The 17,557-nt window shown below is 41.7% G+C and overlaps 2 protein-coding genes across 5 annotated transcripts in view; one reads left to right on the forward strand and one right to left on the reverse strand.

Moving 5' to 3' along the window:
- REXO5 (RNA exonuclease 5) overlaps positions 1-13,590 on the reverse strand; it is a 25,983-nt gene extending 12,393 nt beyond the window's left edge. The window contains exons 1-7 of one of the 3 annotated variants that reach the window (XM_074965327.1): positions 13,402-13,587; positions 12,613-12,665; positions 11,462-11,547; positions 6,002-6,167; positions 3,053-3,174; positions 2,499-2,625; positions 1,032-1,119 (exon numbers count right to left, since the gene is read on the reverse strand). In XM_074965327.1, coding sequence (XP_074821428.1) covers positions 1,032-1,119; positions 2,499-2,625; positions 3,053-3,174; positions 6,002-6,148 — 484 coding nt within the window. In that variant the 5' untranslated portion in view covers positions 6,149-6,167; positions 11,462-11,547; positions 12,613-12,665; positions 13,402-13,587. Of the gene's footprint in view, positions 1-1,031; positions 1,120-2,498; positions 2,626-3,052; positions 3,175-6,001; positions 6,168-11,461; positions 11,548-12,612; positions 12,666-13,401 lie in introns of all 3 variants that reach the window. The other 2 variants (XM_074965329.1, XM_074965328.1) reach the window with 2 other exon arrangements.
- The window catches only part of ERI2 (ERI1 exoribonuclease family member 2), an 8,379-nt gene continuing 4,392 nt past the window's right edge, over positions 13,571-17,557 (forward strand). For both annotated transcript variants that reach the window (XM_074965330.1, XM_074965331.1), the window contains exons 1-6: positions 13,571-13,703; positions 14,523-14,593; positions 14,680-14,763; positions 15,352-15,479; positions 15,681-15,837; positions 17,160-17,260. In XM_074965330.1, coding sequence (XP_074821431.1) covers positions 13,681-13,703; positions 14,523-14,593; positions 14,680-14,763; positions 15,352-15,479; positions 15,681-15,837; positions 17,160-17,260 — 564 coding nt within the window. In that variant the 5' untranslated portion in view covers positions 13,571-13,680. The remainder of the gene's footprint in view (positions 13,704-14,522; positions 14,594-14,679; positions 14,764-15,351; positions 15,480-15,680; positions 15,838-17,159; positions 17,261-17,557) is intronic.

Here is a 17,557-nt window from a genome sequence, read left to right on the forward strand (position 1 = left end):
AGGATAAGTGTTACACTAGGAAAATACAAGTTCTAACAAAGGTGTTTGTTACAGTGTTTGTTGAACTATCCAAGTTATTTTTTATCTATCGTCATAGTACCTGAGCTCACAAACAGAATGGATTTTATCCACACAATGCCCCTGGAAAATAAGGCGGTATTTGCCCCCTTTTAAAGGGAATGGAGGCACAGGTTACGTTAAACGACTTGCCTGAGGTCACAGAGAAAGCCTGTAAATTAAGAACTGAACCTAGGTCTCCTGACGCCCCGTCCAGTTCCCAGATCACCAGACTAAACAAGCCTTTCTACCATTATGTTTGAAGTCACATAAAGAAGCATAACTTCAGTAAAAACTTATCTGAAACCCCAATCTCTGACTGCAGCTTATTGTCCAAATTTTAGAAAACTTTATCTATTCATACATTATAAAGTAAAACTTGCTAATTCATCCATTAAGGGCCTGATTCAGTATTCTTTGCACTGAGCATTTCCACTGACTTTAAGTGGAGTTTTGAGTATGCAAAGAGTGCAAGACTGATCCCTAAAATTACAATTAGGATCATAAGGGATGTAAATAATGAGAAGCCAGCTGTCAACACACTGTAGTTTACCTACTTCACTGCTCAGCATAACAAAGAATTATTACTGAGACTAATGCGGAAGTCAAGAAATGAATACTTAACGAGCCTGAATCTATTTCAGAGATCTGTTTCTCTTATTAACTACATTTTAGAATGATAGTATAAATGCTTGCAACAGTTTCATAAGAGAAAAATTTGCATCTTTATTATCCCTTTTACAATTTTGTTGTTGTAAACTTCCTTCACATTTACTTTTGGTAATAAGCAAAACAGACTAATAGAAATTAGCTAGAGTCATTTATTTCAGAGTTAAACCAGTGATTCGTTGCATCTTGTAATCCTGCATAAATTATATTTAGTTTAAAATTGATTGCATGTGATACAAACAGATTCAAAACGTCCTCTGAAATGGGTAAACAACTGTTGAAAATGACAGTGAAAAGTGAGGTACCTTGCATGCTGTTCTGATGTTTCATACTTATTCCCTCTCCACACACACTAGCTATAAAATTAGCTGAAGTAGGTGGTAAACTGAATCTCTGTTAACGAACAGAAAAGAAAACATGTTAAAGGACTTGCTGTGCAAACAAAAGTAAAATATTTCAAAATTAAATTAACAAATAAGGAACAGTACTCCTACTACTATGGAAATTCTGACACTTTATCTTCCCCCATGCCAAATTTGCCACTAGTGTAATTCCACTGAAGTCAAAGGAGGGTAAGTATACAAGATTAACTTAAGTTAGAGACAGCGGTGTCCTCAGGGGACATTGAAAAAATTCAATGCAATTTTTTGTGTTAAAGTGAGTATGATTTGCAACTAACTTCTTGAGAAACTGTTCATTACATGATGCTCCATAAATTCACAATCTGCAGACCATATTCTTAAGTAAAATGCTGTTAATTGTTACAGCAGTAAGAGTTAAGGCACAAGCAGCTGTGAAAACTAAAGTGACCTTTATTACAAAAATATTATCATGATTAGCTTTGCAGCTGCCTGATTGCACCCTATCTTCCTGTCACAAGCTTCCACCTCTGTTCCAGCTGTACCACCCCTTTCTCTCTACTGCCGAGGAATACTGCTGTCTCATTATTCACTTATTACTTCTCCCATCGTTTATAGAGAACAATACATTTTCAAGGGAAATGATTCACAATGATTTAGCTGAATAATACAGGACTCTCTTGTAGCTACTCAATTATCATATTATAGCCTTGGCTTTCCAGAGGCAATCAGGCTCAGTGCAGCAACTCACTGGCAGAAGCAGAACTGATAGTTCCTTGTTCCTGAAAAGTTAGGAAACTGCTCTAAATTAGAAACATATGTTTGCTGCAGCTAAGGGAGAATTTCCTAAGATTTTACTGATTCAAAGCACACTGTTAAAATAAATAAGACACATAAAGGGGATTAAATGTAGCTGGGCAAATTAAAAGAACTTTACTACATTCTGCCCCAGCAATAATCTCTTCAAGGAACAAGAGGAATTCTTACCATAAAACACAGCATGGTCTGCAAACACTAAGGACTAGATCATTAGCTGGTGAACCTCTGCCAACTGATACCCGCTGAGAACAAGTCCTAAGTCTATTGAGATATATTTATTTATAACATCCTCACCCTCTTGAAGATACAAAAAATATTATACATGTAGTGTGGAACTGTTGATGTATTTTATTTCACATCTTATTACTTCAAAAACTGGAAATCTTTAATCACTCTGCTTCTAACATCAGAGCTTGGTCCTTTGTCCTGGGCTAACAGCAGGTAAGAAGGGAGGGATTCTCTCATATTGCCCCTTGGGATTCAGAGATGTCCACTTCCCATTGGGAGGAGAATAATTTCACTGTAGCAGTTAAACCACTGGGGTATTGTTGGCTGAAAAAGCTTACTTGGTAGAAACACAGTTTGTGGACTTACATGTTGAAATGCCCTTCTGAGATGTTTGAACTGCAAATAGAACTTGTAGAAATAGAGCTGGCTCACTTCCTGCAGAACAATAACCACAACCTTAGCCAGGTGTCTTTGGTGATAAATATGGCACCAGCTGCATTAGAAAACAAAGCAATACAGTTATCAATACTTTAAAATTAAACAAACATAGGACCAGTTCTGTTCCCAAGTAAGTAAAGCTCCCACTGACTTCAGTAAGAACAGAATCTAGCCCTTTATCTTACATATTGGTCCATATAAGCACATCATCATGTAAACAATGTACATGGGGAAGACAGAGCTCTGAGCTTTACGGTAGTATTCATCTCCATAACCTGCCTCATTTACATGTTCATCAAAATGAGTACACAATCAAAATCTAGCTATGACTCATCTATATAACAGATGGCTGATATGGTGACAATGTTGCAAAAATAATCAGAGGATATTTAAAAACAGTACTTATGTGCCTTTAGGTAGGTTAGCATATGTACAGTAGCTGTGGGATGTGATTGTGTCCAGAATATAAACATATACTATACCTGGGTTGAGTTGCATTGTGACGTTTTCCCAAAGCTGCGTACTTTAGGAACTCATACACCTGTTCATGTCTGATTTCACAATCCTCACCAAACAAGCCAGCTGACAAGCGGGATTTCTTCTCCTACAAAAAGTAAGTGCAAGCAAAGAACCATTTACATGCCCTACTAAGTAAATAATGTAGGGGTTCAGTAGAAAAATGAAGGGGATTGTATTGCAAAAGGGCATCTTAATGCTATTGGGGTGATAGGACCAAGAACATTTAAAACATTATTTCCTATAGCTAGGTTTCCCTAAATCATTAGGCAACATTCTTCTTGCGGATCACATGATATTATTATTTATTACTAGTTACAGAAGCTTAGGTGCCCCAATCAGGGACTCTTCTGTCTAGCTCTGGACAAATATACAATAAAGAAACTTTCCTTGGTCAATAGAGCTCACAATCTAAGTTAACTCAGCTATGGTATTCTGCCCTCCCTACACATCTCCCATTGCCATCAGTGGAGTTGTGCCCATGTAAACCAGGGCTAAATCTGGCCTTTCATGCAGGTTTACTTCTTTAAATCTTTCTATTCAGTTCACACTATCCTATCTGTTCTGGGCAGATGGGTTTGCTGTTTACTTGCAGAAAAAACAGCACAATCAAAGGAAAACAGCAGCAGGAAAAGTCACAGAGATCACTTTATTCGAGTCGGAATGAAGAACTCAACACACACAATTCAGTTTAGCAGTTTATGGAGCCTGCATGTGTCTCCTACTTTGCTAGAAGGGAGCAAAATAAAAAAGTTTTGGCGACCTTCATAGGCAATACAACCAGTTGCAATGGAGATTGCATGATCCATTGCAATTTTATAAGATATTCTACATTATATGCTGGTAAGGGAAAGGTGCCATGGCTGCAATTGTTAAAACAAAAGGGGGCCATGGAACTATACTATATAGAGGAGAAAAGTAGCTATGGAATAGAGTGTGGTGAGCAATGATCATGCCTTGAATGCCTACTGAAAGTATGGAGAACTCTGCCACACACTCTCACAGAACAAGGAAAATAGAAAGAGTATATAGATCCAAATATAGGAGGCACTGTGAGACTCCTGCAAGGAGCTGAGTCCCCTCAACTCACACTCACTGCAGTGGGAGTTGAGGGAGAGATCAGCACCTTGCAGGATGGAGCCTTTTTTCATCATATATAGAGTTATTCCACACACTGAAAATATTTCCCCTACCCTATATCGTGGATGCGATTCTGACACATTCTGATTGATAGTCATGACCTTATGAGTCATGACACAAAATGCCATGTGGCAAAATGTAGGTACCTTTAAGGCTTCTCTCATTACATTAACACACCCCTTGTTAAATTGTATTTAATAATCTGCTAATATAAAATTGAGCTAGTGTACATATCGAAGTCATTTAAAATCAGATAAAAAAAGTCTAAAAGAAGGTCCCAATTTTTTTAGGTCCAAGTATTTTTACTAAGGTTATTCTTAAACACAACGACTCATAATAATAGTTTCTCATCTATCATGTTAGGTTGGACAAATATGTAATGACACTTTTAATGAAACCTAATGAAAGATCTACAAAATAGTCCTGCAGCAGTGTCCATTAACAAAGTCTACCTGGCAACTAGCAGTATTTAGACACTTCAGTCTCTAATCAGGTGCAAATAAGACTCAGCGCACATGTTTGATATGCTTATAATTTCCCCAGAATAGACATCAGACTAATTTTAACTCAGGTAGCTAATGTATTGTGCCATTATTGCTTTGGGCTGACTTGTGTCATATGACCTTGTGTTATGTTCCAGCAGATGTAAATTTACTAATGTAATCTGATGCAACGTTGCTCTAAGACGTACTTTTCTTTAGGAAGCATGTAGTTGTTCGGTGTGGATCATGTTTATTTTTATGAAACTTTCTTTAAAACATTAGTATTTTCTAGCAGAAGACTTTAAAGTGGAGATTCAAGGTTTCAGGTTTTTGTAGCAGGAACCAAATTTATTATTACATCTACAACTAATAATATACAACATATACTTTATTATTATTATAGTTAATTCTTAGTACTGCTACTAATAAAATGCCTATACAAGGCTCTAGCTGCCCTAACAAGAAATTAGTAATACAATAAAATCTCATCAGCATTAAAATAATCATTTCAAATAGCCAGCCACCTACATCTATCATTTCATCATTCTACAAAACAAACCCTCAACCCCCTTCAGAAACTCATAACTATTGAACAGCTGTGTTATTTCACAGCTGGCACAGATGTGAAAAATTACAAATCTCCCTGAAAAATGTGGAATTCAAACTTTCCACGAGTTTAGCATGTATTGTGCATGTGCTGAGAAAAGTCTGAGAGATGCAGATGTGAGTGACTAACACTGAGATGAGTTTTGGAGGCAGGCTGGGCTGAGACCTTGGCTAGAGCCACCTGGCCTACTTCTGGGTTCTCTCAAACTGAGCCTGCAGAACAGGCCATCTAAAGCAGCTAGGTGAGAAGGGAAAAGAACATGTAACATCTTAGAAGAAAAGGGATGCGACTCTTGAAAAGAAAACAGGATAGGTTTTTTTAAGGGGTGAGGAGAGCTGGGTGCTTTTTTCTCCTAAATTCTTAAATCTTATCCCTCCGCCCCCTACCACTTTCAAAGGTCTCATCTGCAGGCTCATCCTGAGAGAAACCAGGCGTAGGAGAATAGAGAGGAATTATACACGCTGGACTAGTAATTGTAAAAAAGGTCTGTACAGCATCATATATAATATCGAATATATAATAGCAGGGAGTTTGACTTTTGCCCCACCACTCGTGAGGAATAAAAGCAAAAATACCTCTCCAGAAGGAAGTGATCATGAATGGAATATGAGCTAATCAATATAACTATGATAGATCTCCACCTACATATATGTGTAATATAATAAATTATTGGTTACACTGATTACCTTACGTTTGTGCTGGTTTTGGCAAGTGTCTTCATCTACCTTCCTTTTCTTTTTAGTTTTCTGTGGTTCCTCCACTTCTTCATTACATTCACGGGGCCTTTTGTGTCCAATTACGCAGGCTGCCTCAGCCATTTCATTTGCAAACATTGCTTAGAACAGACTGTACCTACATTTAAAAAAATAGAAATCAGTCACACTCTTGGTAATGGGTTTTACATTTAAAAACAAATCCAGTCATAATTACATTTGTAATATGATATGAATTTAACTGTGTGACCCAAGAACTTATTAATGCCAGCTGGAATGTCCTGATTCTGGAACGCACATTATGGTTCACCAAAGAATACTGAGTGAAAAGCTGTAATATAGCTGTTCAATAGAGTTTTTAAATAAAAGCCAGGGTCACAATGGTCATTAAAATCATTGTGCAATGTACGTACAGCTACTAGGTAGGGAGTTATGTATATATACTGATAGTATGTTCTTCGTGTCTGTATCAAGGTATGAGTCGCCAGCAGAGGATTAAAAAACAGATTTGTGTCAAACAAGAGACATTTATTCACTTGTCTCTCTGTCAGGATGTAAATTAAGCATTGTAAGCTAACACAGTGGAAACCTATGTATATACAAAGTCAAAAAAGAGATGTGTAATCAATAGGGAAGCACCATGCAGGAAAAATAAGCCACAGGTGGTTATCCTTTCTGTGAGTTCAGACAATGAAGTTTGGGGAGCATAAGTAAAAGGCAAAGAAGACACCCCCTTATTCTGCACCTAGGAATTAAACAGACAGTGAGTTTACATTCATGAATATGAGATCTCAGCCAATTTCTTGAAGTGCTGCCGAGGACTTCGGGGTGAGATAAACTTCTTTAGACAGGACATTAAACTGTTAGCTAAATTTAGCCTCTAGAAAGCATGTTATAATTTTGTTTGATATGTACCCATTTGTTTCCAAAATTCTCATTCACTACCCCTGAATCTTTGGTAATAAACTTACCCTTGGTTTCACTTTATCTCAGTGCTGTAGTATTAAGTTAGGTACTGATCCTGAGCTGAATCATACAAGCTTACAAGCTGGTGCATACACTGTTCCTTTGGGGACAGCAGACCTGGTATTTCTGTCAGTGTTCAGTGGATAAGGGGCTGGGCACTACACGGGAAAGCTTCAAAGGGACTCAAGGACTGGGGAGTACTTACTATTAACCTGCTAAGCAAAATAAGGGCTAGCATAGCCCAGAGGAGAGTGCTTGGGTGGCTAACAGGCTAGTGGGTGCAGGGAGCAGACACTCAACTAAGCACAAGCAAGTTCCCCTCACACTGAGGGTGGGGGGAAAACAAGGTAACTCACAGTCCTGGGTACCCCAAAAACCATCACAAAGTATAGCACTGTTAAAGGATGCCTTGGTTCCCATTTAAACATTGATATTTCTTGGGTTAAGCACAACAATGGATTGGATCAGCAAGAAGCCAACTGTGCAGCAGCATGATTTTCAAAACTCAATTTCATTGCACTGCTGCTACTAATGGAGAGGTTTTGTCCAGTCCATCATGACTCTTGCTTCTTCAACTTGAACAGAGTTTCTGCCGAGATTCAACCTCAGAAAGGCTGACTGGGAAAGTTCTCTCTCTGAATTGGATGAATCCATCTGTAATGTTACTCCAGCACACAAGCACCATGGAGAATTTGTCCCCCTGATGCGGAAGACTGCCCAAAAGAACACCCCAGTGGATGTTGGACATTATATGTACCTGGGCTTTTAGAAAAGACAAGTCAACAATATAAGAAATATTCAGAATGGTGAAGAAACCACTGGGCTTGGGAAAATGCTTACGAGAGAGATTAGAGAGAAGCGACGCAACCGCTGGAGGGAATGGAGTGAAACAACAAACCTGTGCCATAATAGCTAAAAAGCATATGCCACCATTTGCTAGCTGAACCCTGATGGACAACAAGCAAAGCACATCGCCAGTCTCTCCCAACTAAGTGGCACACCAGCTCATCCTAAATGGGAAACCAAGACACAAACCAAAGTGCAGAATGAAACAAGTCAAGCAGGAACTTTGCTTGCTAGGAGACAGCAAAGTCCACAATGAGCAGCTCAACTCTGAGAAGTTGACAATAGCCATGAAAACCCTGAAATGTAGAAAGAGAGCTGGACTTGATGGTATAGCTAATGAACCATTATTACTACATGCACCTCAGGACGAGAATACAGAAATGGATGTTTGACTTTTAACTCTTGGATGGAGATAATGCATATACCCAGGCTGTAGAGACAGGCCAAAGTGGTTGCACTACTTAAACTACATAAAGACCCTCACTCTGCAAAGAGTCACCTCCCAATATCCTTACTCTGCTCAACCCAGGAGCAGATGATGATGGGTAGAATAGCACCAATAGTGGACGCGTAACTGACTGAAGACTAAGCCAGTTTCTACCCATGATGTTCATGCTGCGGCCAAGCTGCAAACCTAATTCAATACATCTAAAATGGCTTCAAAATCTGCAAAATTACAAGGGCTGTGTTTGTTGAGCTATCAGCTTCTTATGACACTGGGAACCGCTATGCACTTCTACTGAATTGGCAAGAATTCTGAGAAATAACATGATAGTAGTCATCTCCTCCTTGCTCTCGACCTGATGTTCTTGTCAAGATGGATGGCAGAAAAGTCGATGGTGTACTCAACGGAGTGGATTGCCCCACGGTTCAGTGCTATCACCCTTGCTGTTAAATGTCTACACAAATGACCAGCTAGAATTCCCCAACATGCAAAGATTTACTTATGCAGATGATCTTTGTATTGTCACCCAAATGGAAAGATTTGAGGACACTGAACGCATTCTAACTGTCCCCATTGAAAAATACTCTTTCACATGGTTCTTGAATGCCAACCCTCGCAAGACACAAGTGTGCACCTTTCACCCAAAACACCATCAGGCCAAACAAAAACTCCAGATATTGTGGGATGGTACAATCCTTGAGCACTATGAACATCCGGTGTATCTTGGGGTCACATCAGACCAGTGGTTCTCAACCTATTTGCCACTGTGGGCAGCATATGGAGCTCTCTATGTGTTATGTGGGCAGTAATCACACTATATATATATATATATATATATATACACACACACTACCTATATGGTCACATGGGCCGCAGCTGTGAGCTGATTGGGCTGCAAGCAGCTCATGGGCTGAGAACCACTGCATTAGGCCAAATGCTGACATTCAAAGAGCACACCAAGAAATTGAAAAAGAAAGTGAACTCCCAAAATTGTGTTCTCCAGAAACTGGCCAACATAAAATGGGGAGCTGATCCCAAAACACTCTGAGCAATCTTTTTCACCCTCTATTACTCAAATGCAGAGTACTGTGCCCCAGTCCAGTTACACTCAAACCATACACACCAAATTGATACTCAACTCAATTAATCCTGTAGGATTATCACAGGAACTTTGAAACCAACTCCCAGACTGTCGCTATACTGCCTTGCAGGGACTGCACCACCATCAGTGAAGTGGGATGCCTTCAATAAAAGGGAACATGCACCTGGTTGTCTCCCCAAGACACATACTGCATGGACACATTCCACTATGCAAGAGGCTGAAGTCCAGAAAGAGCTTTGCCTCTGAAAGTCCCTTGCCCCAAAATACTACTGTGGAAGGCTACAGTGTAACAAAATGGCAGGAAATGCAGATGATCTTGGAGAATCCAGTTTCTTTAGAACAACTCCCACAGGCACTGGCCTCAAATGACAATACTGATATGCTCTAAATGGAGAGAAAGCTAGAGTGGCAAAGACTGGTAACAATGTGACCAAGTGGAAGCTGAAGAATGAACCCAAATGTGATTGTTGAGAGCCTAGGCAAACACATCCTGTACTCCTGAGGAACTATTAAATGTAAGTGACAATACCAGGTCTTGGCTGCAATTTCAGATGGACAAGCTATGATGAGGAACTCAAACAGAAATGGTTTCTTATTCCACCTGTTTCTAAAAACCCTAACTTCTATTTAAACTCCTGTACTGACCTGTGTGACATTGGGGGAGTGATAGCTCAGTGGTTTGAGCAGTGGCATGCTAAACCCAGGGTTGTGAGTTCAATCCTTGAGGAGGCCATTTAGGGATCTGGGGCAAAAATTGGGGATTGGTCTTGCTTTGAGCAGGGGGTTGGACTAGATGACCTCCTGAGGTCCCTTTCAATCCTGATATTCTATGATTCTATACCTTGGGGGAGCACCCTGTAAACCCCATGTTCCTCATTTATATATAACCGTGATATTGCATATAAAGCAGGACATGTCAGCTATCAGGAGAAAGGTTATGATCTGCTGAAAGTCACTGTTCTATCAAAATATGTACATCGTTAATGCATACGAAGTTATAAGAATCATGTAGTCTGGCTGTCACTAAAATATGCTGTGGATTTGGGAAGTGCCCAGATACTAGCTCTCCAGAGACAATGCCAAGGAAAGTAACCAATGTCAAACAACGGGTGTCAAACAACCATTAACAGGCATTGTCCAGCAAGGGAGCTACAATTCAATGACTTACCTGCATAAGGCCACACCAGGGGAATTGCTCAACCTTGCCTGGAGACTCAGTAATGTACACCAGACATGCCTGGACTTGTGTTCTCCAAACACATGGACTAAGGCCCAAGGTATAAAACAGAACGCATTGGCCACATGCTGGGCCTTTCTCCTGCCCCCACCCATGCTGCAAGCAACAAAGACACTCAGAAGAAGACTCCAACAGAGGGGACTGGCCCAGGTTTAAGGAACAAACCTGTATATTAAGGACTGCGACATCCAGTGTGGTGAGAATAGCTGCTTAATCTAGATCAGGGATCTCAAACTCAATTTATCTTAGCACCAGTCCTCAAATCCTCCCAGCGGGCTAATAATGTCACTGAAGATGGTGCTCAGAAAAGAAAACATTTATATTGTATTTTCTATTTCGAATTTCTTAGAAATAATAAAACTGTCATACAGCTTTACGCAATTCTTTGCCTGCCAGACAGTTTTTAGTGTTTGCCAGACACCTGGCAATGCATCAGTTTGTTGATGTTTGGCCTCAGTGACTGAGCAGTTGAAACCTTCAGGATTGCAGCTAGGTGTGCGTCAGATAGTTGTGTTTGCTATTTTGACTTGTTTATATTCATTGTGCAAAAAAGCAACGTTGCCTCCACGACTGACTCTGCCCGGCAACTAATGATGGTATCTCTGTCCCTCTCCTCCAACCAATGGAAGCGGGGGGGGGGGGGGCAGCACCTGCAGCGGACAGAGCCGGCAGCATGGCTGCACGCGTCTCTCCTCCGTGGGCTGCAGATGGCCTGTGGCCCGGGACTTTGAGACCCCTGATCTAGATGTTGCCCAGTGTAACAGGGTCCCAGGCTGCATCCCGGGATCCCATCACAACCTCATTCAGCATCTCAGGGTGCAGGAGCTTGTTCCTTACCTTTTAACTGGTGATGGTACTAAAATTTGCCTGTTGGGACTCCAGTCACATAACCCAGCTGCTCTTGTTTAATGACTTTCCTCCAGCTATTGCACAGAAAAGGTGAATTGCAGAAATTAGAATACATAAAAAACAATAACTCTGCTACACCATCTAGTCCAGTGGCTCTCAACCTTTCCAGACTATTGTACCCCTTTCAGGAGTCTGATTTGTCTTGTGTACCCCCATTTCACCTCACTTAAAAACTACTTGCTTACAAAATCAGACATGAACATACAAAAGTGTCACAGAACACTATTACTGAAAAATTGTTTACTTTCTCATTTTTACCAGATAATTATAAATCCACTTGAATAGAAATATTGTACTTACATTTCAATGTACAGTATATAGAGCAGTATAAGCAAGTCATTGTCTGTATGAAATTTTAGTTTATACTTATTTCGCTAGTGCTTTTTATGTAAGCCTGTTGTAAAACTAGGCAAATATCTATATGAGTTGATGTACCCCCGGAAGACTTCTGTGTACCCCCTGGGCTACATGTACCCCTGGTTGAGAATCACTGATTTAGTCCACCCTCCTCCTCCTCCCAGTGCAGGACTATTTCCAGGCTTGGAAATTTTACCAGACTCCTACTGCCCAGAGGTCAAAAGATGAATGAGGTCAGAGGACAACAGCCTGGTGAAATGCCAGCCCATGGGTGGCAAGTTAACCTCCTGCTGGGGAAGGCTAGTGCCTTCCCTCCCCCATTCTGCCCGAGGCCCTGCCCCTCCTCCACCCTTTCCACCCCCTCTCTTCCGTACCAGGCAGGCAGCCCCAGCACCCACAGCGCCAGAATGCTGGGCAGAAGTGAGCACTGCCACAGCTGCCCCAAGTCCCGGCCGCAGGCCCACCAGCCCCAGCCTGGGCCACAGGGGAAGAGCAGGCACTGGAAACAGGCAGGAGGCAGTCTGGGGGTGGAGTAGGGGCAGGGCTACGCTGGGCTGTTTGGGGAGGCTCAGCCTTCTCTGGTCTGTGTGATACAGGCCACTTATACCAGCCTGCTTCAGTTTGTGGGATTTCTTCTAGAGCTTTGTTCTTTGACGCCACTCAGAGGCTCCATCTTTTATATCAGCCAGTGAGTCAGAAAAACATGAAGCCTTCTCTCTCACCATCTGTATCTGGCTTCTTTCTTTGAAGCTTCCACAGCAAAGCCTCCTGGTTTCTGTGGGAAGGAAGGTTTCCATCACTTTAGATAAGCTATTACCAGCAGGAGAGTGGGGTGGGAGGAGGTATTGTTTCATGGTCTCTGTGTATATAATGTCTTCTGCAGTTTCCACTGAATGCATCCGATGAAGTGAGCTGTAGCTCACGAAAGCTCATGCTCAAATAAATTGGTTAGTCTCTAAGGTGCCACAAGTATTCCTTTTCTTTTTGCGAATACAGACTAACACGGCTGTTACTCTGAAACCTGTCATCACAGTCTCGTGGCTGCTGGGGGCATTGGGGTATTTCCACGACTCCGGCGTCATACTTTGTTTTGTTAAATTCCCTTCTCCCATAATAGTTACAGCTGCTTCCCAAGCAGCAGCAGAATGAAACTGGGATTATTTTAGGCAGGCTCAGGAAGAGCAGGTGTGAAACTGACTGAGGTCGTGTTAATTTTACTCAGGCACAGGGTGGCAGAGCCCTGGGCAGCAGCAGAGACACTGATACCGTCTGGCTGCAGACTCAGGAAAAGAGAACAGGTTTACACCTTGGCAACCAGAATGGGTAAAAACATGGCCTTTCTCCAGGGGGTGCCATGCTGGGGGGGGGTCCCCCCACAATGCCCGCCCATGTGCCCCGCACGAGGAGGAGGGGATTCCCCGCGTGTCCCACTGGAGGGGGTTCCCCGGGATGCCCCCCTCCATGGCCACTGGGGAGGAAAGGGGCCTCCTACAGCTGCCCCAGGGTCTCACCCAGTTCAGCCGGTGTCGGCTGCTCGCTCAACCGTTTCCTCGGCTATCGACTCGCTCTTCCTGAGCCCCGAGCGGCGCGGCCCGGATCCCCAGGGGCGGACAACTGCGACTTCGGAGCCAGACCGGAGCAGTAGATTCGCCGATAGCATCGATGGGGGCGCTGACGGCTCTTCTTGGGAGGCGGAGGGAGGTTTGAAATGGCCGGAAGCGCTCGTGCGGCTCCGCTCCCCCGAGCGGCCGGGGCGGGCGGCTCCTTCCCGTCGGGTGCTGAGGGCGGCGATGGCGACCAAGCGGCTGGCCCGGTGCGGACCATGCAGGCTGCATTGCGGGAGGGGGGAGGTGTACAGAGAAAGGGGGGGCGAGGAAGGCGGGGGGCTGGGGGAGGAATGGAGCCTGTGTTGGAGGGGGCGGAGATGGGGGCAGGAACAATGTGTATACTGGGGGAGCTGAGAGCCATTGAACCAAACTGCAAACCCTGTATGTGATAGAAACCACTTCAAGCACCCCAAGCCCCTGTGCGTGAAGGGAAATTTGGGGGACTGTGTGTGGAAGGGTGAGGACAGGTGAGGGGGAGGAGAGGGGTCCACTTAATCGAGCCTGATTTTTAAACACTTCTGTTTGAGAAACTTATTATGACTTGTGCCATGGTTTGATTGGGTCAAATTGTTCCCTAGGCCGATTAGACTGTAAATGAATATGGTACATTCATCACTATGACGGGGTGAGTGTGAAGAAATAAATGTAGGAACAATATACAATCAAGATTACAATGGAAGTGCATTCTCGAGGCTGCCCCTAAAGATTCTTGAGATGCAGCCAACCTAGAGATGAAGTGATGCTGCCGTTATAGTCAGTTTTGTGTTTTTAGTTTGCAAATATACCCAGAAGCTTAAGTAAATGGGTGGACGTTTTTGTTTCTTGAACACATACGTTTTAGTGTACCTTGACGGAGAGAAACCCCAAGGAGATCAGCCCTTAAAAGAAAAACTCTTGGTACTCCAGTGTGATTAGAGATTCCAGCCCCACCAACTGATGGATAGTTCATCAGTTAAAACAGTTCATCTTGTACGTTATTGGGTTCAATTGTAATAGCTAATGTATTCATGATTCTCTTTGTTAAGGCAACTTGGATTAATTAGAAAAAGTTCCATAACTTCCTCAAATGGCAAGAATCACACTAGAATCAAGTCAAGTAAGTGGTATGTTTCCTTCTTAAAGTAAATATTTTAATTTTATAAACAGTGATACAGATTTACAAGGTGCTTTTATGTGTTGCAGGGCAGCTGTTTGACTATTTAATTATTATTGACTTTGAGTCTACTTGTTGGAAAGATGGTAAATATCATTACAGCCAGGAAATAAGTAAGTGGAAATGTAGTAATGTCTGATAGCAGTTGCAACTAAAAAAAAGTTTGGCTTATTTAATTCAAAGTAAAATAGGAATAATTTAAGTGCAGAATTTTTCTTTTAAAAGGAAAACAGGAAAGAAGTGTCAGAAACCGTATATCCAAACTATCAGTCTTTTGCAACTTGAAATATAGATTATTAAATGTCATGCTATATCATGTAATACTATATATATAGCCAGTTGCATTAAAATTAGATCGGGCCATCAACTACACTGATATTAGTTTGCAAATTAAATAATTTAATCTTGTGTTTCTATATGTAAGTGTTCTTTGATATAGTTTAATTTAACACTCTGCTAGAATGCACTTTGTTTGCTCTGAAATAACATTCATGCTCTGATATATTGAATTAAGTATTATTCAGAATTGTATATTTTATGACACATAGGAAATGGAGAAATTTTCCCTTAATATAAAATCTCTGTCTGGGGGCACATTTTGCCTTATGTATGGTATCGATGTTTGCTTAACAGTCATGTAATTTAAATCCTAATATAAAGCAACTTGAATCATTTATACAAATACATTTTTTTTAATCTAGTTGAATTTCCAGCAGTTTTGTTAAACACTTCAACTGGAGAGATTGAATCTGAATTCCACATGTACGTCCAGCCTCAGGAACATCCAATTCTTTCTGAATTTTGTACTGAACTAACTGGCATAAAGCAGGTAAAGTCTTTGTATGTACTGTACATTACAGGAGACTTATAATTTAGTTAAGAATTTTTAGGATCTTAATTTTGGAAACAGTTCTGTTTACAGCTGTTAAAAGATATTTTTTCTGACAGTCTAAAAGTGCATATATTGTTTAAACATGAGATGAGCACACTAACCGATGTTTATATGTGCCTTTTGTTCTATTCTATCAAGAATCAAGTTGATGAAGGGGTTCCTCTAAACATTTGCTTATCACAATTTTCTAAGTGGATTCAAAAGATACAAAAGGAGAAGAAAATTATTTTCAATTCAGATGTTTCAAGCCATTCTGTTTCTGAAGCAAAATCAAGTACCTTTGTTACTTGGTCAGGTAAAGAAAAGTTTTTCTTTGTTTTGGTTTTTTGGGGGTTTTTTTTGCTCGAATTTAGTGTTCATAAAAGTGAAACAGACTCTGGCATAGTATAGGCAGCTGTAAATGCAAACTTTGTATCACAGCTCCGCAGTGTGTCACGGTCCTAACTTCAGGCCTCAGTCCTACATCGTCCCTGCTGTCTCTATGCAGACTCTCTGGGAGCATATATTTCTGATCTGCACCCCGTTGTTGTGTGTTTATGATGATAATATATATTGATGGGACTAGACCAAAAAATCCATTTCATTTGTGATTATTTACCTTGAGATGCTCCCTGTGTCTTTGTTTCCAGGCTCTGAGGTTCATTCTACATTTCCTTTGCTTTATATTCACCATGGCATGTCACCATACTTCTAGGTTAAGACATCTAGCTGGGAGGTCCTTCAGAACCTATCCAAAATGATTCTTTAATCAGGTCATTGTCAAGTGACATACATCATTTGTTTTCTCTGATGCCAAATTGCAGTAATCCTAATACTTTGGACTAAAAACAAGACTCCAGATTAACCATTTAGTTTGTATTTCTTTCATGGGACTGCAGGACACTACTAACAGGCCAGTGTTCTGTCCTATTTACATATGATTTAAGCCAACTTTGAATCCAGTTCTCGACAGATATATTTAGTGCAGGAGTGGGCAAACTACAGCCCGGGAGCAGGGTCGGGGGCAGCTCCACACAGCTCCCGGAGGCAGTGGCATGGCCCCCCTCCGGCTCCTATGTGTAGGGGAGCTTGCACCCCAACCACCTGCCCCAACCCACTGCTCCCACCCTCCGAACCCCTCGGTCCCAGCCCGGAGCACCCTCTTACACCCCAAATTCCTCATCCCCAGCCCCAATCCAGAGCCCGCACCCCCAGCTGAAGCTCTCACAGACACACCCTGCTCCCCAGACCGGGAGACCCTGAACTCCTCAGACCCCACACCCTGAACTCCTCATTTCTGGACCTACCTCAGAGCTCTCACCCCCTCCCGCACCCCAACCCCAATTTTCTGAGCATTCATGGCCCACCATACAATTTCTATTCCCAGATGTGGCCCTCTGGCCAAAAAATTTGCTTACCCCTGATTTAGTGCCTTCAATTATTTGGCCAATCAGTTCCCCATATAAGGAAAACAAAGCATTCTGCCTACAGTGGTTATTTTATAAACAATTGTGGTTAGTTTATCTTGCTGATCTATTAAGTGTTTTTATCAAATTCTAGTTTATTCAGATTTGATCAATACGCATACTCAGTAATCATGAAAATAAAGAGTGAAAAGTTTGTTGTTCTCTTGGGCAGACTGGGATCTGGGAGTTTGTTTGCAGTATGAGTGCAAAAGGAAGCAGCTGCGAAAACCTGATATTTTAAACTCCTGGATTGATCTCAGAGCAACATACAAGGTGAGAAAATCAATAGATAATATGGGTAAAAATGTTTCACCTACACCTCAAAGGATGTATCCTTCAGAATTATACACATTTTAATTCTAGAAGGCTTGATTTTACAGACAAAACCTGGTAATAATCTGTATCACTTGTTATACTCTCAGTAGGCCTATGAGAAATTTTCCAGCTGTTTTGACTTTCCTGCCGTCTCTTGCTCTTCCTGCTTTCTTTCCTTCGTGGTCTGTCATGCTTCCATTACTGCTTTCCCGCCTTGGCCAAAACGCAGTAAGCTTCCTCTGCTTAGATAGCACT

The sequence above is a fragment of the Natator depressus genome, chromosome 10, assembly GCF_965152275.1.
Source record: "Natator depressus isolate rNatDep1 chromosome 10, rNatDep2.hap1, whole genome shotgun sequence".
Taxonomy (NCBI): Eukaryota; Metazoa; Chordata; order Testudines; family Cheloniidae; genus Natator; species Natator depressus.